At 49.5% G+C, this 27568-nt stretch overlaps 2 protein-coding genes across 7 annotated transcripts in view; both read left to right on the top strand.

The window, feature by feature from the left end:
• Window positions 1–902: 902 nt before the first annotated feature.
• Window positions 903–22618, top strand: STAM2 (signal transducing adaptor molecule 2). Of its 2 annotated transcripts, XM_064435343.1 has the most exons (14): window positions 903–1047; window positions 7815–7899; window positions 10140–10215; window positions 10689–10784; window positions 13532–13678; window positions 14506–14575; window positions 14921–15107; window positions 15779–15873; window positions 16267–16346; window positions 16510–16597; window positions 16992–17046; window positions 17912–18065; window positions 19033–19190; window positions 19893–22618. In XM_064435343.1, exons 1-14 carry the CDS (start codon window positions 1008–1010, stop codon window positions 20095–20097), a joined length of 1536 nt encoding a protein of 511 aa, XP_064291413.1. In that variant the 5' UTR covers window positions 903–1007; the 3' UTR covers window positions 20098–22618. The 2 variants fall into 2 exon arrangements, with proteins under 2 accessions (XP_064291413.1, XP_064291414.1); XM_064435344.1 differs by lacking the exons at window positions 903–1047; window positions 19893–22618 and adding an exon at window positions 19725–19770.
• A 1426-nt stretch (window positions 22619–24044) lies between these two features.
• CACNB4 (calcium voltage-gated channel auxiliary subunit beta 4) overlaps window positions 24045–27568 on the top strand; it is a 78934-nt gene continuing 75410 nt past the window's right edge. For 4 of the 5 annotated variants that reach the window (XR_010369591.1, XR_010369590.1, XM_064435348.1 and 1 more), the window contains exons 1-2: window positions 24046–24126; window positions 24201–24284. Coding sequence is in view for 3 of the 5 variants with exons in the window: in XM_064435348.1 (XP_064291418.1) it covers window positions 24118–24126; window positions 24201–24284 (93 nt within the window). In the remaining 2 variants the exon portion in view is untranslated. Of the gene's footprint in view, window positions 24127–24200; window positions 24285–27568 lie in introns of all 5 variants that reach the window. The other variant, XM_064435345.1, reaches the window with a different exon arrangement.

The following is a 27568-nucleotide window of genomic DNA, read 5'->3' as shown; positions in this document are numbered from 1 at the left end:
TCCCTGGATCCCCTGCACGGGAAATCCTGAACGGGAATCCCGCATTCCCTGGATCCCCTGCACGGGAAATCCTGAACGGGAATCCCGCATTCCCTGGATCCCCTGCACCGGAAATCCTGAATGGGAATCCCGCATTCCCTGGATCCACTGCCAGGGGAAATCCTTCCTCCTGAACGCTGTCAGCCTCACTTACAAGTGACATCACGGAAGGTGGCAAGCCCTGAGTCTTCCACCCAGGAGGAATTTCTGTTCCCGGCCCCTGCGGATCACTGGGAGCTCGCTGCTGCTCTGCCTCACCCGCTCCTTCTTGCTGATTCTAACTGGAACCTACAAAACATCAAAGAACATCCTTCCTGAAGAAAAGCTTTACGTATTCCACGTTTGACAACAATCAGGCAGGGCCCCGCCTCACAGCCCCCTTCTCTGGGAAAATTGTTCAGCATTTCCAACGCTTCACTGTTTTCATTTGGTTTCTTTAAACTCCTGCTCTTGAGACGTCAAGAGGAATCGCCCGCCCACCACCCCCTCAGCCACAGCTGCGCTCAGCCGCACTCCCCCTCACTCTGTGCCCTCGCACAGCTTTAATTCCTGTTAATTAAAGCACACCCAGGGACGGCCCGAAGCGCGGCCCGACCCCTCAGCCACCGCCGCGACATGGCGGCGCATGACGTCACGGCGCCGTCGCGACGTCACGGGCGCCCGCAGCGCCACCGCCAGCTCCGCCCCTCCGAGGCCCCCGCGCCGCGGGGCTGCCCGAGCGGCGCCTGCCGCCGCCGCCGCGCTCCCGGGGCCGCCGCCCGCCCCGCTTTCCCCCCGTCCCTCAGGGCGGCTCCGCCGTTACCCCTCCCCGTCCCTTATCCCGGCGGTGCGCGGCGCTGCGGCCGCGGTGGCGGCCGCGCGGGGCGGGCGGGCGCGGCGGGGCAGCCCGGGCGCGGGGCGGGCGGGGCGGCGGCGTTGGCCGGGTCGGGCGGAGCGGGGCGGCGGCGGCGGCAGCTCCGCGGGCCGAGATGCCGCTCTTCGCCGCCAACCCCTTCGAGCAGGACGTGGGTGAGCGGCGGGGCCCCGCGCCGGCCTCCTGGCCCCTGCCTCCTCCTCTTCCTCCTGGTCTTTGTCCCGTTCCTCTCCCCGGGGGTCGCTTGGGGCGCGGTCCCGTCGGGGTCTGGGGTGATCCCGAGCAGGATCGGGTGCTGAGGGCTCGCCTGAGGCGTGCGGCCGGCGCCGCTCCCGGTCACAGCGAGCCCGGCCCGGGCTCCGGGCTGGGAATGTCCGGGAAGCTGGAAAGGGCTCTGGGGGGAGCTGGTGCCGGCGGCTGGACACGGGCCCGGGGGTGCCGGGGGGGCAAGAGGCCGGTGAGTGTGCCAGCCCCGGTGTGACACAGCCCCGGGCAGTGCCCGAGCCTGAGCTGGCACTGCTGGGCACCTCCGGGGCTGGGGACAGCGCTGAGGGACCCTGAGGGGCTGGGGAATCCCTGAGGGAGCCGGGAAGGGGCTGCAGAATCCCTGAGGGAGCCGGGAAGGGGCTGGGGAATCCCTGAGGGAGCCGGGAAGGGGCTGCAGAATCCCTGAGGGAGCCGGGAAGGGGCTCAGCCTGGAGCACAGGAGGATCCCCAGGGATCTTTTCCCTCTCTGGAATTCCCTGCCAGGAGGGCACAGCCGGGGGTCGGGCTCTGCTCCAGGGAACAGGGACAGGAGCAGAGGGAACGGCCTCAGGCTGGCCCAGGGCAGCTCAGGGTGGGCACAGCAGGAATTTCCCCATGGAAAGGGGCTCAGGGATTGGAACTGCCCAGGGAGGGTTGCAGTGCCTATCCCTGGAGGTGTCCCAGGAATTCCTGGAGGTGGCACTCGGGGCTCTGGGCTGGGGATCAGCACAGCTGGGACTCCACGGGCTGGGAGGGTTTTCCACCCAAAATAATCCTGGGATTGCTCCCGTGGCCATGCTGGGCTCAGGTCCCTGGCTGCTCCTGGCACATCCTGGCGGGGCTGGGGGCTCTGGCAGGGAAAGGATCCCTGGGTGCCTCTCTCCCTTTCCCTCAGCAGCATCAGGGAATGGTTTGTGTCCGTTTTGCTCTGGCTGCTGGAGTTTCCCAGCTTTTGCAGCTGGCTGAGGTGTCTCTGTGCCCCCTGGGTTTGCAGGGAGTTGTGGCTGCTGGAAGATCTGCTGCTGTTCCTCCTTGTATTGAGGATTCCACCCGGGGCACACGGGGGTGTGGGGTGGCTGTGCAGGGCCAGGAGCTGCACTGCATGGTCCTTGTGGATCTCCTCCAGCTCAGGACGTTCTGTGATTCAGTGATTACAAAACCTGCCGGGCTCGGGGTGAAGACGGTGACTCACTTGTTTTGTTGTGTGTCCTGCCCTGACTTGTGCTTCCCTAAACTCGTGCTCAGTGTCACTTCTCTGTTACACAACGCCCGTTCTGAGTGGCAGCCCTGAAAAAAGCAGGGAAACAAGGGAGACAGGGGCTCAGCTTCCTTGTTGGGATTCTAGGAAAGAGAAGAATTCGGCATTCCTGGGATTTTTGTCCTGGCTAAAAGGGAAGAGATTGAGTGCTCTTGTTGCCACACAGTCTCTGGTTTGTTTGCAGTATGAGTTGAGCTGGTTTCTTATTTTATTTATTGTTTTGCTTCTGATTTCAGTTCCCTGTTTGCTGTTTGACCACGCTCACGTTTCACGTGGCTCAAACTGATTTATTTGTTCAGGTGGATTTTTTTTGAACTCTCCAGGATTCTTTAACAAACCTCAATGACTCCCAGGCTGCAGAGCTTCAAAACTGGGACTCTGTTTGCTTCCAGTTTCTCAAACTTTATTCTGAGTAATTTTTCTTTAATATTTTAATATTAATTAGTTATAATCTATTATTATCACTTATTAAAATGTAGCATGTACAACAGAATAGGAACTTGAATTATTGTGGCTCAATCTTAGAGTTCCTTGCCAGGAAAACGTTGTCATTAGAAGCTTTAAATAAATTACTACTCTGTTGTAAATTAGACCATGGACGATGTTAGATTATCACGTGTGGATGCTCTGGGGAGGTGCTGAGTTTGGAATTTTGGAGCCTTTTGTTGGCTGAAGCAGTGAGGCACATCCAGCTGCCTCTACTCTTTTTTGGAATGCTCCTTTTCCTACCCAACCCAGCCCTAAAGGGCTTCCATTTTCCCTTAGGTTTTATTTCCTTTTTTATTTTTCTAGTATTTATTTTTCTGGTATTTATCTCTATTATTATTTTTTCCCAGTACTATTATTTTTTGCCAGAGCTGCCTTGGCTGCCGTGGCTCCAAGCCCCCCGAGCTGAGCAGAGCCTTGGAATGTGCCTGGACACAGCTGCACCCCTCGGGATAACCCTCTGCAACCCAAGGGGGGTGTGGCTGCTTTGGCTGGGCAGCAACCTCCAAAAATTTGGAGCCTTGACATTTCCTGTGTGGCTCTGCTCAGAGCCCACGCGCGCTCCCTGTTCTCCCAGCTCTGTCCTTCCTCCTCCTCAGCCCTCACCCTGGAGCAGCATCCTTCCCTGGGATGTTTGTTTTCCTTGACTCTGTCCTCCTGTGCCAGAACTCAGCCTCCTCCTCCTTCTCCTCCTGCTCCCAGCTGCTGAACTTTCTAGGAGAGTCTTTTCCAGGAGAATCTTTTCCATTCTGTTCCTTTGCCCTCCTAATCCAGCCCTAAAGGCCTTACATTTATTTCCCTTATGTCTTATTCCCTTTTTTATTTTTCTATAATTTATTTTTCTCTTATTCTTCTGCTATTTTATCATTATTGGCATCATTGAAATTATTGACATTATTCCCATTATTAGCATTATGTATTTATTTAATGTCCCTTTCATTTCTCAGTCCATAATAATTATTTTCTTCAACGTTTAATCTAAAATCTTGCAAATATTAACATTTGAAGAAAAGCTAATTAGACTTTTTTTCTCTTGCTTGGGTGTTTCTTTTCTTCTTGGACTGCAGGGACAATATTTTCCAGTCTTTGATCTGACTGCTTAAAATGCCTAAATTCTAAGCCTACGTTTTTAAAACATTTATTTTTCATTTTTTTGAGATTATTTTTGCTCTGCTCCCCTATCCTGCCTTGATTATTTTTTAATATACCACAGCCTCACTGTTACTAGTTTTCTTTACATTGTGAAATAGATTTTATATAGTAAACACAAATTTATAATTTAATATAATTGATACATTATACATAAATTAAGAGTTGTTCACTTTCATCTTGCTGTTTCCAGGTTCCGGAATATCAGCTGTTAATCCCTCTCAAATCTTTCCAGTTTTTCTAGGTTTTTTTCTGACAGACAAATGAAATTATTTCCTTTTCAGATTATTTGCCTCAATGAAACAAAACACTCACTTTTCAAACAAAAAAACCCAGCATTCTGAAAAGGCCTTTCATTAAACTAGATTTATATAGCAAAATTTATTTTAATGACCTGTTTAAATACAATTTTTTGGGATACAATAGAACCATGAGTAGGGATCATTACAGGTGGGGCTGCCTTGTGACTGCAGGTTCATCCTGGCTGTGATCTCTCATTAAATCCAAGCTGGAATTCTCTAATTAGGTTCTGCAAGGGAAGGGGTGTGGATTAAATCTCTGCCTTTGATCCACATCTTCCTGCTGTATCTGCTGGAAAGCAGCACTTTTATATTCACTTGCCACTGTGAAAAGTTCTTCCATGCTTTATTTTTGTGCAGACAAGGGTTGATTTCACTTCATGGGCAAAGTGACCAAGAAGATTCTGGTTTTAGTGACTGTTTTAGACAGTGACTAAAATATCAACAAGCACTGGTTTAGCTCAGAAACCTTCTGAGCTGGAAGTGCCTGAGCAGTGAGTTTTTTAATGTTAATCAGTGTTCATTTTCTGCTTCTTGCATAGAAAGTGACACAGGTCGAGAAACAATGTTGTATTTTAGTATATTTCTGTTTTTTTAACCCAGATTTACTTGGCAAGCCTGTCCCAAGGGAATTCAGGGCTGAAATAACAAATTGTTTTGGAAGTTTGGAGGTCCTGAGGTGGAGCTGCCCCAGCCCAGGCTGAGGAGCTGGGCTTGGGAAAGGTGGGAACAGGGAGGCTTGGAGCTTTCCCACTCCTTGCCTGGTTCAGAGTGGGTTATTCCCTCATTTTTTGGTCTGATTTCAGTGTATTCCCCATCCCTTTTTGTGAAAAAACAGAAAAGAAATAATGCAGTGGAGCTGGCTAGGGGACTGGAAAGGCTGGCAGAGCTGGGAATGTTCCCCTGGAGAAGGGAAGGCTCCAGGCAGAGCTCAGAGCCCCTGGCAGGGCCTGCAGGGGCTCCAGGAGAGCTGCAGAGGGACTGGGGACAAGGATGGAGGGACAGGAGCCAGGGAATGGCTCCCACTGCCAGAGGGCAGGGCTGGGTGGGACATTGGGAACTGGGAATTCCTGCCTGGGCTGGGATTGCCAGAGCAGCTGGGGCTGCCCTGGATCCCTGGCAGTGCCCAAGGCCAGGCTGGAGCAGCCTGGGATGGGGAAGGTGTCCCTGCCATGGCTGGGACATGGATGGGCTGGGATTCAGGTGCCTCCCAGTGAGGGACCCCAGGACATTCAGGCTTTGGCTGGTGTGTGTCACAGGGATGATCTGACAGTTTTCCCTCCGTGCAAAGCTCCTTTCCTGCTTTCCCTCAGCTCCTTTTCCCTTCCCTCAGTTTCCAGCTCCTTTCCTGGAAGGGCTGTGGCAGTGCCTTGGGGCAGAGCTCTCCAGGCATTTCTCCTTTTGGCAGTGGGAGCAGCAAACAATTCCCAGCCCCTTCCCAGCTGCTCCTGTGGGTGCTCTCCCCTCTCCTGGGCTGGCAGCATTCCCTGGAACCACGCAGCAGCTCTGGGAGCTCGCCCAGGGAAAAGCCATTCCTTGCCCTTGGAATTTTTTATCAAAGCACCCCAAGCAGCACATTTTGCTTTTATCACTATTTCTGTAAAAGCCAGCTCAGGTCCAATGTTCCTTCCTTAATTGGAGGGCTGCAGAGGACAAGTCATTCCATGTTTTTAAAGGTTACAGAGGTTCCCTCTGTGCTGAAAGAATCCTGGAAAATGCATCCTCCCACATCTGTTTCTGCTCTGTCTCAGCATCTGTGAGGGAGTTATCCTTCAGAATTGTTCCTGAATTTAGGGAGGGAGAACAGCAGCTGCTGCTCAGTTTGTCAGGCAGGGGGGGAACTTCCAGATCCCTGAGAGTTTGGGAAGGACAGGCTGGGATCCCACAGCTGCCCCCAGGACAGGGGGGTGCAGGGGGGGCACTTGGCTCCTGTGGGAATGTGCTGCCTCAGGGACAGGCCTGGGAGCTGGGAAGGGCTGAGCTTGTTTTGGGATGGGGACGGGGTGGGGTGAGGGATCGCCGGGAGAAAAGGAGCTCAGGGAGACCCTGTGGCTCTGCCCAGCTCCTGCCAGGGGGTTTGGGATCATCCCAGGGAACAGGGACAGGAGCAGAGGGAACGGCCTTGGGAGCTCAGGGGGGATTTTGGGGAAATTCCTTCATGGAAAGCGTTTTCCAGCCCAGGCCAGCGGTGAAGTCCCGAATGTTGTGAGCAAGGAATGCCAGGTTTGCAGTGGAAATACCTGGCTGGGCTTCTGCAGTGCCCTGGGCCTGGGCTGAGAACCCTCCTTGTCCTCTGCTCCTGGGGCATCCCGAGGGTTTTCCAGCCATCCAAACCCCCTCATGTGGGCAACCCTCATCCTAAAAATCAGCGAGGGAATGGCCTCAGGCTGGCCCAGGGCAGCTCAGGGTGGGCACAGCAGGAATTTCCCCATGGAAAGGGGCTCAGGGACAGGAACTGCCCAGGGAGGGTTGCAGTGCCCATCCCTGGAGGTGTCCCAGGAATTCCTGGAGGTGGCACTCGGGGCTCTGGGCTGGGGACAGGGTGGGGATGGGCACAGCTGGGCTCCATGACCTTTTCCACCCAAAATAATTCCATCATTCTGAGGTGAAAATTTCCCGCTGAAGCCTGTGATCATCAAACTTCCCTGTTGCCATGGGAGGGTTGGGATTATTTCTGCCATGGCAGGAAAAGCTGGTGTGATTTCCACTCAGGGCTCAGGGAAATTTCAGTGGATCCTTGGGAAGTACTTCAGGATATCCTTGGGAATCTCTTCACTCCTTTGGGATTGTGTATCCAGGGTATCTGCAGCTTCCAGAGGCTGCTTTGGCTTGATTTTCCTTTTTTTTTTTTTTTTTTTTTTTAAGTATTTAAAATTGTAGGCACTCATTTATTTTCTACACTATCCATGACTTTGTTGTTCATACCATAAAATATTGATGCACATGAAAGAAAATGAATCAATTCTGTCATTTTTGGGGTTAGTTTTGAAGAAGGTCGGTGGTTTCAAAATATTACTTACTTCCTTCAAGTAAATATTCCAGTTTGTGAGGATAAATTATGGCCAAAATTCTGAATTTCCACTTTTTTCCATCTGTAGGAAAAGGGATCTGGGGCATTGGTGGGTGCTGTGTTTGTGTTCCCTTTGTGGAAATCTTTCTGCTGAGCAACCAAAATGAAATTGAGTTTAGTTGGTTGAAACTTAATCTTGAAGCAGCAAATGCAATAAAATATTTAATTTGCTGTTCATTAACTTGAACTGCAGTATTTATATGAGATTGAAATAATGTGGCTAATAAAAACTTAAAAGCACAAATAAACACCATTAGGCCTTATTAATTAATCTATGGAATGAGTGGGACAAGATGAGCTTTAAGTTCCCTTCCAACCCAAATCATTCCATGAAATATTAATTAGGGATGCATTCTATTGATAGAATGTGAACCGAAGAAATAAATCATTAATAAATTTTCTTTTTCTTTCCAGAAAAAGCTACAAATGAATACAACACCAGTGAGGACTGGGGGCTTATCATGGATATTTGTGACAAGGTTGGAAGCACTCCCAATGGGTAAGCTGGGAATTCTGTGCTGCTGGGAGCCCAGAGAGCACAGCTCAACATGCCCACCCTCCCAAATCCATGGAGCTGCCTTGGAAATCCTTGGGAAGAAACATTCCAGGAGGGTTTGGAGCAGAGCAGTCTGTGTGGGCTGAGCACATTCCAGGCTTTTCCTGGAGTTTTGCACAGCACGCCCGAGTTATTCACGTTTAATGATCTGGCATCAATGTGGGGAAGTGGCTGTGCCAGGGGGAGAGAGTGAAATCATTTCTGTGCAGAAAAACACCTGGCCAGGACCTGGGGCTTCTTAGGGTATTTGTCTGTGCTTGGTTGTTGGGAAAAATGGGAGAGAAAAGGGAAAAAATGGGGATCAGAGCACAAATTCCTTGGAATCAGTTCAGCCTGAGTGGAACATAAATGGAATTTCAGTGATTCTGCAGTGGCCAAAAATATTTGCTGAATTTTTGAGTGATAACATCTTTTACATTTGGAATTCGTCCTCAATTAGTGCATAGGCAGAATTCTTAAGTAATTCAGAATTTTAGCAGTTCTGTTTACCATTAAAATTGGGGGTTTTTGGGTTGTTTTGGTTTGGTTTTAATTCATTACCTGCCACAAGGAATAACAGCAAATCTGTTCAGTCTGGGAATCTTTAGCCCTGAAAGAAAATAAAAAATCCTTTGAGTCCTTTATTAAAAATCAAATGTTTTAGTGCCACAAGACTTTTGTAGATTTAAATCTGGTTTTGGAGGAAGAGATGTTGTAATTTTTTTTTTAATTACCTATGCAGAAATAGAAGTATATAAAATGCATAATTAAATCTAAAAATATGTATTTGTGTAGAAAATAAAATCCAAAATTCTGGATTTTAAATGCCACTACTGCGGGACTATTTTAATTCAATTTTGTGTCATTCTCTTCCCTTCTGCCCTTGAAAATAATGAAGATTGTGGCCTACCCTAAATAAAAATACAACTTAAAATAACTGAGTTGCCTTTGTTGCATGGTTTGTACATGAAATGAGATGAAAATATTGGGACTAAAAGTGTATTTTTCTGGCACAGAGGCTTTTCTGTGCTTTGCTAATCCAGCAGCTCAAGGATCTGGCAGTGATGCTATTTTTTAAGTGCTGCATCAGCTTTTTTTTTTTAAGGATTTCATGTTTTTAAATGTTCCAAATATCAGTGTTAATGAAGCCTTTGATGTGCCTGAGCTCCTGCCAGCCATTAATGCTCATTTAAAGTGTGGAAACCCCTCAGCAGAAGCATTTAAAATGCCATTTATTATTCTCCACTCACCTCAGATTGTGCTGAAACAAATTATGAAAACCTTTGTGTCCTCAGGCTGTGGGAAAGGGGATCCAAGAGCTGGGAATTAACTCCACTAAAACACCCATTTACTGAATCCTCTCTTTTCTGGGGACATTTCCTTCATTGTCTGGCCCAAACCATGCAACTGCTTCCCTTCCTGGCCTGGCAGCAGGTTTGGGGAATGGATGTGGAATGCCAGGGGAAAAAGGGAATTTCTGCCAATCCAACACCCAGCTGGGGACAGCAGACTGGTCAGGGGTGAATCTCTGCCCAGCCCTGAAGGCCTCAGGCTTGGTGACATTTTCATTCATTCGGCTCAGCTTTGGTGACATTTGTGCTCAATAGGTTCTGGTTTGGGGACATTTTTGTTCATTAAGCTCAGTTTTGGTGCCATTTTTGTTCAGCAGGCTCAGATTTGGTGACATTTTCATTCAATAGGCTCAGCTTTGGTGACATTTTTGTTCATTAAGCTCAGCTTTAGTGGCATTTTTGCTCAAAAAGCTCAGCTTTGGTGACATTTTTGTACAATAATTTCAGCTTTGGTGATTTTTTTGTTCAGTAGGCTCAGCTTTGGTGACATTTTTGTACAATAATTTCAGCTTTGGTGATTTTTGTTCATTAACCTCAGCTTTGGTGACATTTTTGTTCAGTAAGTTCAGCTTTGGTGATTTTTGTTCATTAACCTCAGATTTGGTGCCATTTTTGCTCAGAAAGCTCAGGTTTGGTGCCATTTTTGCTCAGAAAGCTCAGGTTTGGTGCCATTTTTGCTCAGAAAGCTCAGGTTTGGTGCCATTTTTGCTCAGAAAGCTCAGCTTTGGTGCCATTTTTGCTCAGAAAGCTCAGGTTTGATGACATTTTTGTCATTTCTGGTGGGGATTTGGGCTCATTCCTTGCACAGCTCCTGCCACTCCCATTTATCCTGAATTTCTTGCTCCTTTGCAGAGCCAAGGATTGCCTTAAAGCCATCATGAAGAGAATGAATCACAAAGTTCCCCACGTGGCTTTGCAAGCTCTCACAGTGAGTAAATTCCCAAATTCCCCCCAAAAACCACATGGAATGCAGCAATTAAATATTTACTAATCAATTGATTAATGTCTGGATTAACCTCAGTAATTCAGAGACTGTACTGGATTTACCTTTTATTTTGGATTATTTGCACTCTTTATTTGAACTTTTCTTCCCTTATTTTGGATTATTTACATTCTTTTTTAATTTGCACTTTTCCCCCTTATTTTGGATTATTTGAACTCTTATTTGCACTTTTTTTCCTTTATTTTGTATTATTTTCACTCTTCTTTATTTTCACTTTTTAAATTTTGGATTATTTGCACCTTTTTACTCTGTTTTGGATTATTTGCACTCTTTTTTAAAATTTGCATTTTTTCCCTTATTTTGAATTACTTGCCTTTTTTTTATTTGCACTTTTTCTTATTTGATTTTATTTGCACTTTTCCCCCCCTGCATTTTCCCAATTGTCTTTCTGCTGTCAGCTTTTAGGAGCCTGTGTGTCAAACTGTGGGAAAATATTCCACTTGGAAGTGTGTTCCAGGGATTTTGCCACTGAAGCTCGAGCTATAATAAACAAGGTAATTGTTTTAGAACCTGCAATCCTGGGGGAAGATTATTTTGGTAATAATATTTTTCAAATTAATGTTGTAGTTAATGCACGTTTTCTAGTTTTGGTGCTGTGTTTTCACTGAAATTTGTGTCATTTTTACTCTGAAAAAAGAATCTGTTAAAGAGCTGGCAGCTGATAATCCTTCACACTTTCACAAAATTACATGAGCAGTTTTAATTAAAATCTGTGTTCCTAAGCTCCATTAATTTGATCATGATCAGTGCAGCTTTTCTTGAGGAGATTTTTTATTAGGCTTGAAGGAAATTCCTGGGCTGAAGTGAAAGGGAAAATTATGAGGAAGTGAAATGCCATTTGTACAAGGAAAAGGAGGAAGTTACAGACAATCCTTTTGAGAGATTCTGGGAATGTTGAATGAGGAAGTAACCAGGAAAAGGAGACTGAAATGGTTGGGGCCAAGCAGCTGCTGGGATCTCAATCTGCCTGTGAGGAGTGGAGTGAGCAGGAACAGCTTTTCCCTAATTACTGCTCCAGTTGGAGACAAAACTGGTTAATGGGTTAAAAAGGAGTTTTCAGATCCCTGCAATCATCAGAGGCTGAGCAAAGCAATTAAGGAAAGTAATAAAAATTGCTGGGAAGCAAAATGAGTTCACAGCTCTTGTGTTTCTGGCTTTTGTGGGAAAATAGGTCTGCAAGTGCTGCCTGTGTTCCCATTAGCCAGGGTCCATCCTGGGGCTCACACTGACCTTCAGCTCCCAGGGAGGGGCAGGAGCCTGGGATCCCCCCCAGGGAGGGGCAGGGACCCTGGGATCCCCCCAGGGAGGGGCAGGATCCTGGGATCCCCCCCAGGGAGGGGCAGGGACCCTGGGATCCCCCCCAGGGAGGGGCAGGACCCTGGGATCCCCCCCAGGGAGGGGCAGGACCCTGGGATCCCCCCCAGGGAGGGGCAGGGACCCTGGGATCCCCCCAGGGAGGGGCAGGACCCTGGGATCCCCCCCAGGGAGGGGCAGGACCCTGGGATCCCCCCCAGGGAGGGGCAGGGACTCTGGGATCCCCCCCAGGGAGGGGCAGGACCCTGGGATCCCCCCCAGGGAGGGGCAGGACCCTGGGATCCCCCCCAGGGAGGGGCAGGACCCTGGGATCCCCCCCAGGGAGGGGCAGGACCCTGGGATCCCCCCCAGGGAGGGGCAGGGACCCTGGGATCCCCCCAGGGAGGGGCAGGGACCCTGGGATCCCCCCAGGGAGGGGCAGGACCCTGGGATCCCCCCCAGGGAGGGGCAGGACCCTGGGATCCCCCCCAGGGAGGGGCAGGACCCTGGGATCCCCCCCAGGGAGGGGCAGGGACCCTGGGATCCCCCCCAGGGAGGGGCAGGAGCCCTGGGATCCCCCCCAGGGAGGGGCAGGGATCCTGGGATCCCCCCCAGGGAGGGGCAGGAGCCCTGGGATCCCCCCCAGGGAGGGGCAGGGACCCTGGGATCCCCCCCAGGGAGGGGCAGGGACCCTGGGATCCCCCCAGGGAGGGGCAGGACCCTGGGATCCCCCCCAGGGAGGGGCAGGGATCCTGGGATCCCCCCAGGGAGGGGTTCTGCAGCACAGTTTCTGTGCTTTTGGGAAATACTGACCCTTTACCCCAGCCCTGGCCCCCTTGCAGGAATAGTGAATAAAATTGGGATTTTTCCCTCTTCTCTGAGGGAAAATGAGTTCAGCCAAGTGTGACAAATGTCCTTGTGCTGCTCCTGAGCCCAGCAAGGGCAGGTTGGAGCCCAGACCCTGCTCAGCCCGTGCTGGGCTCACAGCCCTCAGTGGGATCTGGTTCCTTGGGGTGGGAATCTTGTCCCAGTGCCAGGATCTGGGGGAGCCACAGGAATTCCAGGCAGGGCATGAACTGATCTTGGTTTGCCCCCACTCCAAACAAATCATCTTCCTTTGTCAGGCTGTCCCTGCAGCTCAGCTCCAGTTTGGGAATAGAAACTGTCCCTGTGGATTGTCCCTATGGATAATTCCTCTTTGTGGGAGAAGCTGTTCAAGGAGACACAGACCAGGGTTTTGTGAGGGTCTCTCAGCTGGGACAAAGCTGTCCTGGCATCTGAGGAGAAGCTGCAGGGAAAGAAATCCAGAAATGGTGGATTGGAGGGAAAGATTGCTTGGAGGAGTTCTTGTAGGGAAAGATTTTTTGGAGGATTTCTTGGAGGAGTTCTTGTAGGGGAAGATTTCTTGGAGGAGTTCTTGTAGGGAGAGATTTTTTGGAGGATTTCATGTAGAGAAAGATTTCTTGGAGGAGTTCTTGTAGGGAAAGATTTCTTGGAGGAGTTCTTGTAGGGAAAGATTTCTTGGAGGAGTTCTTGTAGGGAAAGATTACTTGGAGGAGTTCTTGGAGGGAAAGACAGTGGTTTATATCAGACCAGTTGATGTGGTTGGGAAGTGGAAAACAACACACTTGAGAAGGAATGAAGAGAAAATTGAGGTTAAATGGGGGGTGAGTAACACAGAGAGGCAGAAATTTGGGATAAGTGTGGTAGGCAGGCTGAATTTCTCCAGAACTAGTGCTCCAGGAGCTCAGCATGTTCTCTGGAATACCAGATCAGGGTATAAAAGGTCAGATATTCTACACTCTGCTCCCCAAATCTTCTCAGTCTACACAATTATTAATAATTAAGCGTATTTATAGTAAAATGGGTTTGGTAACAATTTTGCTAACAGCTCCTTCTGTTCATTTTGAGGCTCAAACATCCTTTTTTATCCAATTTTGTCTTCCAGGCTCACCCAAAAGTGAGTGAGAAGCTGAAAACCCTCATGGTGGAGTGGTCAGAAGAATTCCAGAAAGACCCACAATGTAGTTTAATATCTGCAACCATCAAATCCCTGAAGGAAGAAGGGGTCACCTTCCCTGCAGCAGGGTCCCAGGTGAGAGCTGCTGGGGGACAGTGATGGGTCCCAAGCTCTGGTGTCCTTTCCCAAATCCCCTTTTCCTGTTTGTCCCAGGAGTTGTCCTGAGTTTGGAGTGGTTTATTTTTCACTTCTGGTGGTTTGTGGTGCCCAATGTGACAGCAGATGTGATGCCAGGTGTTTTTTCCTGACTTCTATTATTGATACTTCTAAATATTTCCACATTATTCAGTCCTGAAAATTAAAATGACAATTTCTTTTACAATTCCCTCACACAAAATTTACTTCCCTCTATATGAAACACAGAGTTTTTTAACTTTTACAAATGCTGTGAGTTTTTTAACTTACAATCCCTCCTTCCTCCACAAAGATGTTTTCACTTCTAAATCTGATCTATGTGTAAAACATATGGCAGCAGCATGGAAGAGTTGAGCACTGGCACCCAATTCCAGTTCCTGGTGGGAATGAAAACTCCAGGAATGATTTCACTGTGCTGCTGGGGAGAATTGTAGGATTTAAGTCAGCAGCTCCCAACTGGAGCATCTTCTCTCTTGAAGGGAGGATAAAAGTGGAAAGAATCATTTCAATGAGTGGTCTCACTGTAATAAATATGACCAAAATAATTATGTCAATAAAATCAGTTATTTCAATTGAATCTCAGTATTTATTTTACTTTTTTTCCCTGCTGAAAACAGAAACAAGCCTGAAGAGTGGTTTTTATTTCTAGTAGATCACCTGGATTCCATAATCCACCTGATCAGGAACAAGTCAGTGCTAATTTTTAAAAATACCAGGTTATGGAGATGTCATTGTCATTTGTCCCTGTGTTGTTCCCACCTTTGCAGGCTTCCTCCAGTGCTGCTAAGAATGGCTCCTCATCCAGTAAATCCAAAGAGGATGAGGATATAGCCAAAGGTGAGTTGCTGTCTCAGCCCTGGGTGGGACTCCAGAGGTTTGGTTAAAAAGCAGGGAAATTGGAATTTGGGCTCTTTCCTGCTGCACAGAACTGAAATCAATGCCACAGTGGGTTGGGAATGTGGCATTCCAGGTGTTCCCCTCATCCATGGGGATTTGGGGTAAGACACATTCCTCCCCACCCCACAGCATTTTAAATGTTATCTCCCAGTACTAGAGAAGCAGACACAGACCTTGTTTAAATACAGCAATAAATCCTCTTTTGGTTAATTCAGCAAATCAAACTGCTTTGTCTCCAGGGCTGAACCCCTCAAACCTGTTCTCTTCTCTGTGCCCCTCCTGCAGCTATTGAATTGTCTTTGCAAGAGCAGAAGCAGCAGCAAATGGAGACCAAATCCTTGTACCCACCTGCAGAAATGGCACAAAACCCCCAGAGCCTGCGGAAGGTGCGAGCTCTGTATGACTTTGAAGCTGTCGAGGACAATGAGCTCACCTTTAAAAGTGGAGAAATTATTTTTGTTTTGGATGACAGGTACAATACACTCACGTGGAGCTGACTTTGTTCCACCACTCTTGTTTTCTCAGGGTAGCACATTTTTCCTCTGATGCTTTTTTCCCCCCACAGAAATGTAATTGTCACTCTGCTCTCCCTTACATCCCATTCTCTTCCTTTTCTCTTTCCAAATTCCTAGTTTCTGGCTTCAAATCTTTTTTAGTGCAGGGAGAACCTTGAGTATTTGATCCAATTTGTAGTTTTGAAGATAAATCTTAGTTGGTTGTCTGACATAAGAAAATGCACTGGCATCACATTCCATCTGCTTCCAGCAGCTGTTAAACCTCTGGCTAGCAAGAATCAGATTTGCCAAGAATAAAACTGATTAAAAATAGCTAAAATAATGATTGTTGCTAACACCTCTAGGGATAGATACAGCTTTAAAGGGCTGGCAAGTAATCAATATAAAGATTTGATGGATTGTGTTCAATTTTCAGTGATCCCCTGACTCCTCTTCCTCCCTTCCCTCCCCTGTGCCTCAGCTCCTGTTTGGCTTTGTGCTAATCCCTGCAAGTTTTCTTTTAGATAACACAGGGGTTTGGTAAAAAAACCACCAAATAAGTCTCTGAACCTCAGGTTTTCAGTAAAAACCCCAAATGTGTCCCTGTCTCTTCCTCCCTGAGCTCTGTAACCCTTCTTTATTTCCCCAGTGATGCCAACTGGTGGAAGGGGGAGAACCACAGAGGAGTGGGGCTGTTCCCATCCAATTTCGTCACCTCTGACTTGTCTGTGGAGCCCGAGGCAGGTGAGTTACCTGCTGCAGTGATGGATGGATCATTTCACAAAGGCAGCTTTGTGCTGCAATCCTAATTAGCCCAGCAGCAAAATAATTTCCTCTAGCAGCCCCAGGAAAGAATTGAGAGACATCCTGCCCTTGTTTCAAACAATCAAGCACAGATCACACCATAACTCCCTTTAATTTCTGCCTCTTTCTCTTTTAAGTTATTACCATTTTCTGTGACAGAAATTTGGTTTGATTCACCGTAATTCCTTGTCAGCAACATATTTACAAATCCAGCAAATTGCCATTTCAAATGTCACAGTGTCTTTTCACACAGAAAAATAACAAGGAGCAAATGTTTGTTTGAAGTTATCACAGCAACAGAGGGAAAAGAAACTCATCTCTGTTCTTCCACAGCTGTGGATAAAATCTCTGTTCCTGAGGACAATGCAGAAGAAATTAAGAAAGCAGAACCTGAGCCAGTTTATATTGATGAGGTATGAAGCCACTTTAAAATAAAATATTGCTGGGCTTTTACATTCTTTCAGTGCTGAATGTTGGCAGATGATTCTTTGTCTGTAAAGAACTTTTGTTTGAATATTAAACCAATCTTGGCATGGCTGAGAAATCTGAGTTCTTCATCTTGGCTTCCCCTTTCAGGACAAGATGGATAAAACACTGCAGGTACTTCAGAGCATAGATCCCACGGATTTAAAGCTTGATTCTCCAGATCTTCTCAACTCAGAAGGTACTTGCAGCACTAAATGAGCTCTTTTTTATGACTTCTTCTCACAATTACCTTTTGTGGATTGAGCTGGGAGTTCTTTGTGTTTATTTTAAGCTTAGGGGAGCTGTGCTCTGTACTAACAGTGCTGGAGAACACTTATTTCACCGTGGGAGTGTGGGGCTCTGGGGATAATTTGAATTTTTTTAATAGTTCCAAGCCAGCTCCACGTTTAGCAGAGTCATTTGCATAATTCCCAGCTCTGTAAAATGCCTGAGCTTTGCAAGATCCATCTACCAATCCCAACCCTGAAATAAATAAGAAATTAATTTTACTGTAGTTGGATACAATATTTTTGGCTGCATTTAAATATTTAATTGTGCAAGACATCAACTGCCTCAACACTTTGTCTTCACAGATATCTGCCAGCAGATGGGTCCAATGATAGATGAAAAACTAGAAGAGATAGATAGGTGAGCACAATTTATTCACTGATTTCCTTCAGACTGGGCAGGTTTAATGATGTTTTTTTGGTACTTTGATCTCCTGAGCTAGAAAACCTTGCAAGAAAAATTTAACAACATTACCTTTATTTCTTAATGCTGTTATACCAAGTTCTGAGTGTGTGCACTGAGATTTGGTTGTTGCTCTCCCAAAATTCCCTGCGCAGGTCATGGATGCTTTTTTTTGGCATTTTGTGACTGTAGCCTCCTCCAGCCTGTTCAGAGGTTGGAATTTTCAGTCTGTTGTGCTTATTCCATGTTTTCCTCACCTCTCCCTCCTCAGGTTTGGCTGCCTGAAGGAGCTGATCAGGAAAATGGAGAGGGACTGGGGACAAGGATGGAGGGACAGGAGCCAGGGAATGGCTCCCCCTGCCAGAGGGCAGGGATGGGTGGGACATTGGGAATTGGGAATTCCTGGCTGGGCTGGGATTGCCAGAGCAGCTGGGGCTGCCCTGGATCCCTGGCAGTGCCCAAGGCCAGGCTGGAGCAGCCTGGGACAGTGGGAGGTGCCCCTGGCAGAAGGCTGGAATGAAATCTTGCAAGGTCCCTTCCATCCCAAACCATTGCATGGTTCTGTGACTCCTGGGGATGTTTGAGGGTGAAAAGAGCAGGGAATTCCACCTGGGAATTGCTGGTTTGGTGCCAGCAGTGCTTGTGCAGCTCTTGGATCTTCCTTCCAGTCACACAACAGCAACTTTTCGATATTAAGGGGTTAAAAATGACCTTTTACCTTTCAGGGGCTTATTTTTCTTGCATATTTCATGCCGCACTGATCTTTCCTCCCCATCTGAGGTGTCCCAGCAGCTCAGTGCCCTCTCCATTTGTTTTGGAACAGGAAACATTCCGAGTTATCCGAGCTGAACGTGAAGGTTCTGGAAGCTCTGGAGCTCTACAACAAACTGATGAACGAGAGCCCCATGTACTCAGCCTACTCCAAACTCCAGCACCCTGCACAATTCCCACCCACCTCCTCTGGAGTCTCTGTGCAGGTCAGTATCCCTGGGCTCTGGAAGTTCCCTGGGATCTGGAATTTCCCTGCTACTTATCCCTGGTTTAAAAAAATCACAGCAAAATCCAAAGGGAGCCCACGAGCAATCTGACACTGCCTGTGCAAGAAATTGGGATTTATGCACTAGAACAGAAGGTTTTGCTTGGCCACTGTTGAAAATTCCAAAAGATCCCTTCCATAATTCATTTCTTGCAGTTGGGATTGGGTGTTGCAGCAGCCTGGTGGATATTCTTGCTGTGAGTCATGTCAATCTCCAAGTAAAATGTTCCCTTCTTATCTAATAGTGGGGATGGGAGGGAACTGGAATATCAGTGTATTAATCCCAAGTGTATTTTTTGCTAAATATAGAAACACTCTGCTTTTAGCTCCTTTTGCCCTTAGAAAAATGAACATTTTGTATCAGTTCTAAACATGTTGTATTTGTGCTCCAAACTGTTTTACACCGTCCCTAATGATGGCTTAAGGAATAAACATGGAGGGGAAGGAGAGAATTTCAAAAAGCACAGAATGAGGGTTTTTACTTGAAGTGAATTTTACTTTCATGTTAATTGTTCAGTGGGAAAAGAATAGTTGCCATAGCAACCGCTAGATCTGAAAATATGTCAGTTAAAAGTAATTCCGTGTCCTTAACTCCAGTAACGATGGAAAATTCATTATATTTGGAGGTTACAAAGTAATTTAAGCCAAAAGGCAACTGAGTTTGCTGTTTCCTGGTGCCTAGAAATGCAGGATAATGCTGGGCTTTATTTGGGACAAACCTGTTTATCCCAAATCCAACCCCCACCAGCAGCTCCAGCTCGTGCCACCTGAATTTGGAGGGAATCTTGCATTATTTAAACCAGAACTGGCAGAAACTGCAGGTTTTGCTTCCAGCTGTAGAATATTCTGGTGGGTTCACTCCCAAGTGTGCTCGGCACCAACTCTCCTGGCTTTGATTTGATTTGCAGTCGTATCCTGTGCAGCCTCCCAGTGGGAATTACATGATGCAGGGCGTGTCCATGTCCCCAGGGTACAGCCTGCCCCCGGAGCAGGTGGGCCAGGTGAGGTCCCTGCCCCAGAGCATCAGCTCTGCAGCCACTCAGCCACCTCCAGCTGCTTACCTAAGGTATGGATCCAGCAAGTGCTTCTTCCTGGGGGGGGATTTTGCCACTTTGCATGTTCTTGTGGCATTTACATTCAGTGACATGTCGTTTTTGAGAGGAAAATACCAATTTTACTAAACCAGGCAGCAATGAGAGCATTATTCTGGGTAAAACTGATCCTGCACGAGGAGGTTTCCCAGGAAGGTTTTAAGAGAGGAAGGTGGAAAAGGAACCTCTGACCTCTGCTTTAAGTACCCTGTACCAAAGATTGAAAATTAAATAGTAGGAGTAAGTTAAAGAGTAAGTTAAAAAGCAAGAGTAAGTTAAAAAGTAAGAATAAAAGTAATGTAGTAGAATTATTGAGCTGCTGAAAGAATTTTGAAGGTGAAAACACTTTTCCTGCAAAAACCATAAAAACCAGCCACATTAGAGGCATGAAAAGTATGGAATTCCTGGGAAACTCTGTTTATTAACATGGAGGAGTAACAGGAGGGAAAGTGCAAGGCCAGAGCTGATTTAAATTGCGAGTGTGCGTGTAAAAAACGTTATTTCTGCAGCCGGCAAAGCATGAAACTCCTTCCAAAATGACCGATTTGGTGGCATGTCCACATTTTGGAGGCTGGCAGCTTGGTGGCATGTCCATATTTCGGAGGCTGGCAGCTTGTCGGGGGTGCCGTGGTGGGTGAGCCGGCCCTGTGAGCGTGGTTGGTGTTGTGTCCCCGCAGCCCCGGCCCCGACCCCGCGCTGCCGCAGCCCTTCCCGAGCGTCCCCGGTGTCACCGGCACCGCCGCCTTCCCCCAGCACCAGATGGGCGTGGCCGTGGACGTGGCAGCATTCCAGAGCAACCAAGGACCAGGTTATCCCGTGGCGCTTCCTGCTCATTCCCTGCTCCAGCAGCAGCCGAATTTCCATCAGCAGCCTCTGCTGTGAAGAGCCGGGACGGAGGAGTTCCGCGCCGGCGCTCTTTGGGAGTCCCTGCCTTGGATATCAAAGTCCAGCTTCCTCTCAAATAACCCAACTCGCTGCGTTAGGGTGGTGCAGAGTAAAAATAGGCACCAGCTCTGATGGTTATTTGCATTTTTGCATCCTGAACTAGATTAGGGGATGGTTTAAAATAATTCCCCATTCCTCCGAGTCCCTTTTTTTTTCTCTTTCCCTGCGCTTTCAGGAAACGCCACTTGTGAATCTTTGAAAGATTGTCCCAAAATAATTCTCTTTTCAATGTGTTTCTGGAAGCTTGAGGATGCTGAGATGCTGTTGCTTTGCCCCTTCTGGTGTCTTCTGTAATCCTTCTGTCCCAGTGGCTTTAGGGAACCTCTGCGCTTTGGAGTCCCCTTCCTGAAGGACGCGCCGCGCAACCCGAGGGGTCCCTGGCTCCAGCTGGAAGAGGAAGCTCTGCCACTCAGGACCACATCCCTGTGGAAATAGGAGGAAAAGAGGGGTTTAACAGTGCTGCCTCTGTGTTTTGGAGAAAACAGAGAATTGCTGTGTTTTTTCTTGAGGAAAACCAGTTTTCCTCCAATTCCCCGGTGGCTTGGCAGAGGTGGCACTGCCAGCACGAGGCTCCTTGGGAAGAGCAGGCAGGGCATGCTCCAGGTGGATCCAAGGTGCTGAGCCAGGCACTCACAGCATCTCTCTGCAGTTTTCCTTTGTGGCTGGGTGTAGAAATGAAGGAGCATTGGAATTCCTTGTGGGAAAGGAGGGGCTGGAGGACGCTTGAAGCTGCTGCACCTCTGAGGATCTGTTCCCTTTGCAGGGGGAGCTGAGTGGAACAGGAACTGTCCTGATGGGACATGGGGCTTCTGCCTCTCTTGGATTTCCCTCCTCTGCCACTGTGCCCATGTCTAAAGCAGCCCTGAGCCCAGAGGAGCTCCTGCACCCCTGGGAAAGGGGGATTTGAGGGTGGGATTGGGCTCCTGTGCACAGGAAATCCTGAGCCTTTCCCTGGAGGAGGGATTGCCTTGGAGCTGGCCACGAGTGGCAGCTGGGGAGAAAAGAAATCCAAGAGTTTCTTCCCTGATGCACTTTTTAAAGGGTGGGCTTTGTCCAAGGGAGCAGATGAGCTGGATTATCCTTTGGGAATGTGGGATTTCTTTCTCTTGTTTCAGCTGCTGGAAAAAAAAAAATCATTTCATCCTCTATTTACCTGCTCACTGGAGCATGGTCACATTTATCCTGCTTTTAACCACCTCTGCTGAGTGATAATCCTTGGTTTGGGAAAATAATGAAAGCAAATTACTGATGAAAACATCTCCATTAAATGCAGGAAGCTCCCAGATGTCTAAATAAGCATTTTTGATGTATAAACTTCATCCCAGATTGGAACTCCCAGGCTGCTGAGTGACAAAACCCATCCTTCACTCAGCACCTCCTCCACTTATTTTCCCTTTTATTTAATTATTTGCTATCTTGACCTTATATTTGCAGCCTCGTGCTCATGCAAAAAGTGCTCTTTAAATGACTTTTTATTTAAATGTGTGCAATTGGAAGGAGGATTTTGTCCTTCCTTTGGAAATGACTTTAATTTGTCTTGATCCTTCCCCTGGAAGTAGCTCAGTACAAATAACACACGTGGCAATACTGAAGTGTTTTGATTACTTGTTCCTTGTGTCTTTTGAGGAAATGAATTTTATTTCAATGCTGCTGTTCCAAATTCTTATTGTTTGGAGCTTTTGTTTGTCAGAGTTTACTTTGTTCCAAGTTGGTTTGGGGTAAAACTAAACCTTGCTCTTATTGCTATAAATTCTCCATGTTTGTTGGGATATTTAAATTGGTGGTTTTTTTGGATTCTGAGCTTTGGGCCAAGAGAAATCTTCAATTGAGCCAGCCAGATGTGATTTGATGATGTTAATTGTTAAGTATAAATAATGTACATACTCATTTGTCTGAGATTTTCTACTCATCTCCACACATGCCTGAACTTTTTTATAAAAGCAGGATTTGTCCTTCTGTCACCTCTTCTACTCCTAACTCTGTGATATGCAACTTGTAGATAGTGTAAAATAATTTAATTATTATTAAACCAGTGTATTTAGAGGGGGTTGGTGTTTCTCTTCATACTTCTAAACATGATCATATTTATTTTTGAGGCCTGATTGTAACTGAACATGCTGCCAAAGGATTTCTCTAACTCCAGATTTCTACCTTAGGTTTCTACCTGCTGTTTTCTATCAGGAATTCAGGGTGGAGAACTCCTGCTTTTTCATACAAACCCTTAACATAGGAACCCGGGCGACTTTCTAATGAGACTTCCCACGTGGTATCTTTGTTTCATGGGTGTTAAATGTCACTGTGAGATCCATTTCCTTTGGTGTCAGCTGGGGACCTGTTGTGTCTGTTCAGTTTGTCCCCCCAGAGTGCTCTGAGGGCTTGTGCTCTGTCACCTGATGTCAGCTTTGTCTCTCCAATTGGCTCCAGAAATAATGTTAAAAATCAGATTACTGAAACCTTCCACGTGCTGTTGTGTGTTCTTTGTGCTGCAGGGTTTGGTGGGCATGGCCCTGGGCTGGTGGCACTCTGTCCCTCCACGCTGTGGCCTCTCTCAGGGATTATTTCCTGAGATGAAGATGGTTTTCTTCCCTTGTTTTTATCTGTGCATCTTTTCTGAGAGCTCCCAGCCACTGCCCCTGCTTGACCTGTGGGATGAGCAGCGTTTGTTCACAAACACACCCAGGAGGATTCCCTGCTCAGGAGGCAAGAGCTGAGTCCTGTGATCGTGCCTGAGAATTCTGGCTCATCCCAAAAAGTCAGGGTCAATCCCTGGCCTTCAATCCTGCTGCTGAAGCTGTGCCTGGACACCAAAAACGCCTGCAAAGAGCCCCAAAAGTTGTCATTTACACATCAATCGCCGGTTTTCCTATTTTTTTTACAGCCCTTTGGAGCTTCTGACCCCAGTGGGTTGATTTGGGGTCACTTCATGCTGGAACCTTTAAAAAGCTAAATAATACATACTGAATTATAGGGAAATGCTGGCTTGCTTTTCCTTCTGTATCCCAGCCTGATCCATGGGCTCTCTGGAGAGAATCTTTCCCTGGGAAATAGCCACCCCACGGTTAATGTTTCAACAGAAATGCCTTCCTGTGACCAATTCAGTGATAAACTGAATGTAAAAATAATCCAGTTTAGAGTACAGCCTTGGTGCCCCACACTCACCTCGGGCAGAGACACCAGGCTGCTCCTTCCAGCCGAGGAGCTGAGGGCTGTGGTGTCTGGAGCGAGGCAGGACGCTGGCTGAGGATGTGCTCATGGCTCCTCCTGCTCATCCCGGTGCGAGGTGTGATGAGCCTGGAGGTGAGACCCGGCCCTGGGAAACAGCACATCCAGGTCCTGCTTCCACATCTTCGGGTTTTATTCCAGCTCATCATCTGATTTAGCTTGTTTTCCTCCGTGCCCTGGCCATGGAGCTCTCTCCCGGCTGGGAGTCGGTGCTGATGGATGTGGGAAGGGCTGGGCAGGCCCTGGGGCTCAGAGGGCGCTGCTTGCCCAGGGCATCCCCCAAGGAAGGGACCTTAAATCCCATCTCCCAGTGTCCCAGGCTGCTCCAAGCCCTGTGCAGCCTGGCCTCGGACATTCCAGGGATCCGGGGGCAGACAATTCCCAATGTCCCACCCATCCCTGCCCTCTGGCAGTGGGAGCCATTCCCTGGCTCCTGTCCCTCCATCCTTGTCCCCAGTCCTGCTGGAGCCCCTTCAGGCCCTGGAAGGGCTCTGAGCTCTCCCTGGCCCCTTCCCCTCTCCAGGTGAGCATTCCCAGCTCTCTCCCAGCGCACAGCGGGGCCCCGGGCTCGCTCCCCGGCCGGAACCGGGCCGGGGCCGGGCTCCGGTTCTTGTGCCGTCCCAGCCCCGCCCCGGGGCCGCCCCCCGCCCGCCGCCCCCTCCCCAGCGCGCTCCGCCCCGGCGGCGGCTCCGCTGCGCCCGGAGAGCGCCCGGAGCGGGAGCGGCAGCGGGAGCCATGGCCGCGGTGCGTGCGGGGCCGGGGGCGGCGGGGCCGGGGCCGGGGCGCGGGCACCACCTTGATGCTTTGTCCCCGGGCAGGTGACCAGGGGCACCGCGACGCGCCGCAGCCGCCTGAAGCGCTCGGACGGCAGCACCACCTCCACCAGCTTCATCCTGCGGCAGGTCAGCGCCGGGGCCGGGGCTGCGGGGCTGCCGGGGGCTGCGGGGCTCGGCCGGGGGCTGCGGGGTCGGGAGGCTCCGCACCCCGAGCGGAGCGCGGCGGTGCCGCTGCCCGGGGATGCTCCGGCTCCGGCACCGCTGGAGTTGCGGGCACGGCGGAGTTTCGGGGCTGGGCTTGGCCCCACAGCCCGGATAAACGCAGGGATCGTCCTCGCCTTGGGCTCCCGGCGGTGACTGACCCGCTGGGCATTGCCTCCCTATTCCCTGGGACAGCGGGAGGTGCGCTTGGCGTACGGAATGGAAGCTGGGGTTTTAGTGATCTCCTGGCTTTAGGGTTTCTAGGGGGGAAATGGTTCTAAGTGCGTCGAGAGCATCGGCATGTGAGGCTGGGGCTGCTCGGAGCTGGTTGCACAGCAGCCCCGTGCACTGCAGGAGCACTGGTAGCCATCAGCGTGGAGCCTCCTGCTAACAGTCCCCTTTCCCTTCCCTGCCACCCTTTTCCATCCCTGCCACCCGTTTCCATCCCTGCCACCCTATTCCATCCCTGCTCCCAGTCTCCCACTCTGCCTGCCAGCTGTCCCTGCTCAGACACACACTGACACCCCGAGTCCCCCAAAGCATCTCCCTCAGGTACAAAACGCTGTTTGCAGTAAATATGACCGATTTCGTTCCCAAGTACAGCGCGTGCAGCGTTCCCCAGAGCGTGAACCTGCATCCCAGATTCCCCAGGGACTCCAGCAGGAATTGGAGGAGCTCAGGGGAGCGGAGCTGGGCCCTTGGCAGAGCCAGGGGCACTCACCATGCATGGCAGCGTGCTGTGCTCAGGACACGGAGGCTGCTCTGTCACACGGGGGGATCTCAGTAACCCACGGAGGCTTCATTTGCCTGGTGGCCCCTCCTTGTCACGGCCCCAGCCCGGAGCAGCCGTGTGGGGCTGGCAGTCCCCGTTTCCAGAGTGACATGTGAGAGTCTCGGGAAGAGCCTGATGTTCAGGGTGATCTGAGCCGTGCAGACGGGAGTTGAAACAAGGATAAACGAGCAGAAAGGCAGTTTTGGGTTATGCTGGAGGGTTGTGGCAGTGAGGAGATGCTGCCGTGGGTGCTCCTGGGAGATGTCCTGGAGCAGCTCTCAGCCTGGCAGGGAAGCTGCTTCCCGAGGTGGGTTTGTGCTCCGTGGGAATTTGGGGTTGGTGGTTTGGGCAGAGGGTCCTTGGCATCACCTGGTGTCCAAGGGAGCAGGACATGACCTGGAAATTTGGAAGCCAGGCCTCTCTGTCTGTCTGGTTTTGGGGGGCTCACTTCCCTCCTGACCCCTCTGGGATGTTGCTTTACCCAATTAAGAACAGGAAAATCAGGCAAAATCAGATGATGGGATGTTTTCCCTGTCCTTTACCCTCCCACAGGGAAGTTTTCCCTCACAACAACCAGGCTCTGCAAGCAGAAGGGGAACAGAAAGTCTCACCAGCAGGGATCAGCTTCAGGTAGCACTGTGGTGCTTGTAGGTCTAATTTAAAAACTAATGGGAATTCTGTCAGGGAGATCTGTAATCAGTGTCCCACAGGAGTTTAAATCTTTTGTAGATCTTGTGTACATGAAAACCTGAGCACCAGCTTCTTGCCCAAGCCCACAGTACCCATGGAAATGATATCCTTGGTTTCCTTCTGTGCCAGCAGAGACGCAGCTCCCTGGGATTTGAACTCATTACTCGACTTTTCATTATGTTGCATTTAATTTCTGGTTTCGATCCATTGCTCAATCTAATTTAGGAAGGGAATAACGTTTGGAGGAGCTTTTGGATTTGCATTTTTTCTGTCCACACCGTATGGTGGGAAGCAGAGAGGGTGTGTGGGGTGTGTGTCCACAAGGACAGAGCTCCCAGCTCCAGCCTCTCCGTGTGGGAGGCTGGCAGTGCCCTCTCTGCTGGGGAGATGCTGCACTGGAGGGCACAGGTGGAGTCCTGTACTCCCAGGAACACCCAGTGGGATGATGTTTAAACTCCCCCAAAGGGAGTGGGGTCGCTGCTGTCCTGGAGTGACTCCTGGTGCAGAGATTCCAGCTGCTGGGATGAGCCCTGAATCCGGGCACAGCCAAAGCTGGCACTGAAGGGGTCAAGTGTGGCCTTTGAGCAAGGAATGGGTGCACAGAACTGTTCCTCTGACGTGGCAGGTGCTGCTCAATTAGAGCCAAGAACCCCCTTAAGGGACAGGAGTCAATTATTAGACACTAATTAGGGCAGCTGGAAACGTGTGCTTGTGATTCCACACAACGCTGGCATCAGAACTCCTCCTGGTGTTTTCTGGGGGTTTGTGTTCCCAGCCCTTGTGACACAGGATTTGGAGTTTTCCCTTTGAATCCTGGCAGGGTCAGTTTATTCCCTGAGACTTCTGATGGGATTTATTTCTCTGACAAAAGCTGTGACCTGTGCAGGACAGAGGATGTGTCAGGGCATCCACCACTTCTTGGGATGCTGGGGTGGAAGTTCAGCTTCCCTTTCTCCTCCTCCTCATTTTTCTCCTTCTCCTCCTCCTCCTCTCCAAATGTCTCCCAGAGAAATATTTACACATTTTGCTTTTTATTGACACAACTGCAGCCTTCATGCAGGTGAGATTGAGACACCTCCTCAGACAGGGTCTCCCTTTGGAATATTCTCCCTCACACCTCAGGGGCTGCAGAATCCCTGAGGGAGCCGGGAAGGGGCTGCAGAATCCCTGAGGGAGCCGGGAAGGGGCTGCAGAATCCCTGAGGGAGCCGGGAAGGGGCTGCAGAATCCCTGAGGGAGCCGGGAAGGGGCTGCAGAATCCCTGAGGGAGCCGGGAAGGGGCTGCAGGATCCCTGAGGGAGCCGGGAAGGGGCTGGGGAATCCCTGAGGGAGCCGGGAAGGGGCTGGGGAATCCCTGAGGGAGCTGGGAAGGGGCTGCAGAATCCCTGAGGGAGCCGGGAAGGGGCTGGGGAATCCCTGAGGGAGCCGGGAAGGGGCTGGGGAATCCCTGAGGGAGCCGGGAAGGGGCTGGGGAATCCCTGAGGGAGCCGGGAAGGGGCTGGGGAATCCCTGAGGGAGCTGGGAAGGGGCTCAGCCTGGAGCACAGGAGGATCCCCAGGGATCTTTTCCCTCTCTGGAATTCCCTGCCAGGAGGGCACAGCCGGGGGTCGGGCTCTGCTCCCAGGGAACAGGGACAGGAGCAGAGGGAACGGCCTCAGGCTGGCCCAGGGCAGCTCAGGGGGGATTTTGGGGAAATTCCTTCATGGAAAAAGTCCCCCAGCCCTGACACAGCAGCCCATGGCACTGGA

Source organism: Passer domesticus, chromosome 10, assembly GCF_036417665.1.
Source record: "Passer domesticus isolate bPasDom1 chromosome 10, bPasDom1.hap1, whole genome shotgun sequence".
NCBI classification, from domain to species: domain Eukaryota; kingdom Metazoa; phylum Chordata; class Aves; order Passeriformes; family Passeridae; genus Passer; species Passer domesticus.
This window is presented reverse-complemented; position numbering and strand designations above follow the sequence as displayed.

What these genes read in the sequence shown, in the direction of transcription:
- STAM2 (XM_064435343.1), top strand. Translation starts at nt 1,008, where the DNA reads ATGCCGCTCTTCGCCGCCAACCCCTTCGAGCAGGACGTGG. An exon ending in TGGCTTTGCAAGCTCTCACA is followed by an intron (nt 10,216 to 10,688) that starts GTGAGTAAATTC and finishes TTCTGCTGTCAG; the next exon opens with CTTTTAGGAGCCTGTGTGTC. An exon ending in CTCGAGCTATAATAAACAAG is followed by an intron (nt 10,785 to 13,531) that starts GTAATTGTTTTA and finishes TTTGTCTTCCAG; the next exon opens with GCTCACCCAAAAGTGAGTGA.